The sequence below is a fragment of the Sphaeroforma arctica genome (genome assembly GCF_001186125.1).
Source record: "Sphaeroforma arctica JP610 unplaced genomic scaffold supercont1.262, whole genome shotgun sequence".
Lineage (NCBI taxonomy): Eukaryota > Ichthyosporea > Ichthyophonida > Sphaeroforma > Sphaeroforma arctica.
In genome coordinates, this window is record NW_014040296.1 from 40,369 (window position 1) to 42,735 (window position 2,367).

The 2,367-nt window shown below is 39.4% G+C and overlaps 1 protein-coding gene across 1 annotated transcript in view; it reads right to left on the minus strand.

Annotated features, from left to right (window-relative positions):
• SARC_04571 (hypothetical protein) overlaps positions 1 to 2,312 on the minus strand; it is a gene marked incomplete at its 5' end in the record, with an annotated part of 3,692 nt that extends 1,380 nt beyond the window's left edge. The window contains 3 exons of the mRNA XM_014301592.1: positions 921 to 1,058; positions 1,752 to 1,841; positions 2,307 to 2,312. Of these exons, the coding sequence (XP_014157067.1) occupies positions 921 to 1,058; positions 1,752 to 1,841; positions 2,307 to 2,312 (234 nt within the window). The remainder of the gene's footprint in view (positions 1 to 920; positions 1,059 to 1,751; positions 1,842 to 2,306) is intronic.
• Positions 2,313 to 2,367: the final 55 nt, after the last annotated feature.

Genomic DNA, 2,367 nt, shown 5'->3' on the forward strand with positions numbered 1-2,367 from the left:
TATATATATATATATATATATAAATAACAATTATGTATAAATTAAACACACAATGGAAATTGAACCTTCGGGCCCTAAAAATTTCAAATGAAGTCAAGCCTTGGGCGTGTGACAATTGATACACAAATTTAGAGTGGAAAAAACCGAGCTATCCGGGACACTAGGCAATCAGAGAGGAGGAAGGAGGGTGCATAGTAAGCTTTATACCCAAAGAGTCATTATTTCGAGTTTCCATATACACAGTAAAGGGTTAAATCGAGGGTTGCAAGAATATTGTATATATAATGAGCTGAGATTACAGTCAGAATAACGGACACAGGAGGACAGCATATACAGCTACGCAGCAACAGACAAACTGTTCCGGCATATACAGTAGTGCTTGAACGGTAGAAGAACAGCATGCATTTTTACCAGATATACTCAAGTCGTATGGATATCATTACAGCAAGGTAGACTGATGTTCGCATGCCTCAAACTTTCTGAGAAATTGTCTTCGTTTCCACAGTTTGACACCAGCGGTGAGCAGGGTATATGTATAATCACCACAAAGATATACCTGATGGACGTTGTGTTCGACATTGTGACTTTTATGCGTAAAAGTACAAATGCACACACATGATAACACCAGAACGAGTCTCAAATGTACTTCAGACTAGAGATTCGTAACGGTACACATACTTGTATATACCCATATAAAAGTAAGTACATATGAGTAAATATATATATAGGTACATATATGTGTTTACATATAAGTACATATACGCGTTTACATTCAGATACGTATATATAAATATGAATATATATATATGTATGCAAACGGATCCGTTCGACAGAAGTCAGACGTATGCATCTGATTTTACATTTATTCGCACACACAAACATGTACAAACACATGTGTAGCTCTTCTTTATTCGACATACCTGCCGAGTGACAAACCTCAGACACATAGGACCAACATCGCGCCACCGCGGGATGCCGTTGTAACACCTCTGCAGACACTCAGATGCGTATTCTAAAGCTCTTTCAGATATGGTCTCATTTGTGTGAGCCTGTGCCAACTGTTCGATATATACCAGGAGAGAGAAGCGATGTTAGTGAACAACGTACGGTAGTCCTATGCGCTTCATATAGTCTGCTCAAGTACAGACCTCGAGAGACTCGAGTACTAGCGAAACTGTCTCAGTAGAGCTAAGATTTATTGGAACAACAACATAGCGGCTGATCTATATCAGATGGTTACTATAGTATAGGAAAATATAGGGAGAAATGTAAAATCGGGTTGGTGGTTGTAGATAGACAATTGAAACCCGTTCACATCACGCAGTCTAAGGTAGCTTGTAATATTTCAAGGGTGTCGCACACTCTGCAAATAAGTCATTTGCAAGTTCAAAGATACACCTCCTATATCTTAGATTGTCACTTCTAGAAATACTACCAATACACACATATATCACCAGTCACGTACTTCGTTTTCAGTGGCAACTCGCAGAACAAAAGCATCGATGTTCTGTATGAATGACGGACGAGTCACAGGTGTAACACACTAACAATAAACGCGTATAAAGAAACATACAAAAGTTAATCCATTGACTAGCCACACGTTTACATGGACCTAAAAGTCTGTGTACACACCCAAGTCCAGTACATGGATCTCTGGGTGTCAATCAAGTCCATCGTACAGATATAAACATCTGTATGAAAGAGTCAAGACAACATTCTACATTTTTTTTTTGTAAACAATCAACACACACCAATGGCTGGCCTGCGGCTGTTTGTTGCAATGCATCTAGTATATCCACATAGCCCCTGTCCGCAGCCTCCTCTATCGCCCGTGATCTGAACTGTGCGGTTTAAGTAGAGGAGTGGTTCGTCAGGAGCGTATTTCAGTAGAGTGTATGATTATTATTGATAGATACTTTTAATTAATTGCCGTGTCGTGTGATTATGTTGTTGTAGGAGAAATGATTTTCACATTATGTACTCATATCTTCTTATTCGGGGTATTTTGCTTATACAAAAGGGAAAATAACGCTACGGAAAAGAAATTGTGAAAATCTTTTCACTTTCTTTTAGCATATCCTGAGAGACTGCAAACCCTTTGATCCATACAGACAGCGCTCAAAACGCCACTTTCAATGAAGGTACGAGGATCGTTAACAATTACCGAATCTTGTGGTATAGGCACACAACTGGACAACTCGTGTGTACGATATTACATACGTACGTGTACACCCACTCACCCACGCACACAGGCGAGCAAGCAGACACGTACACTCACACACACACACACACACACAACCACACACCCACATACACATACATAAACACCCACACACATACATATATACATAAATATAGAATATAGAA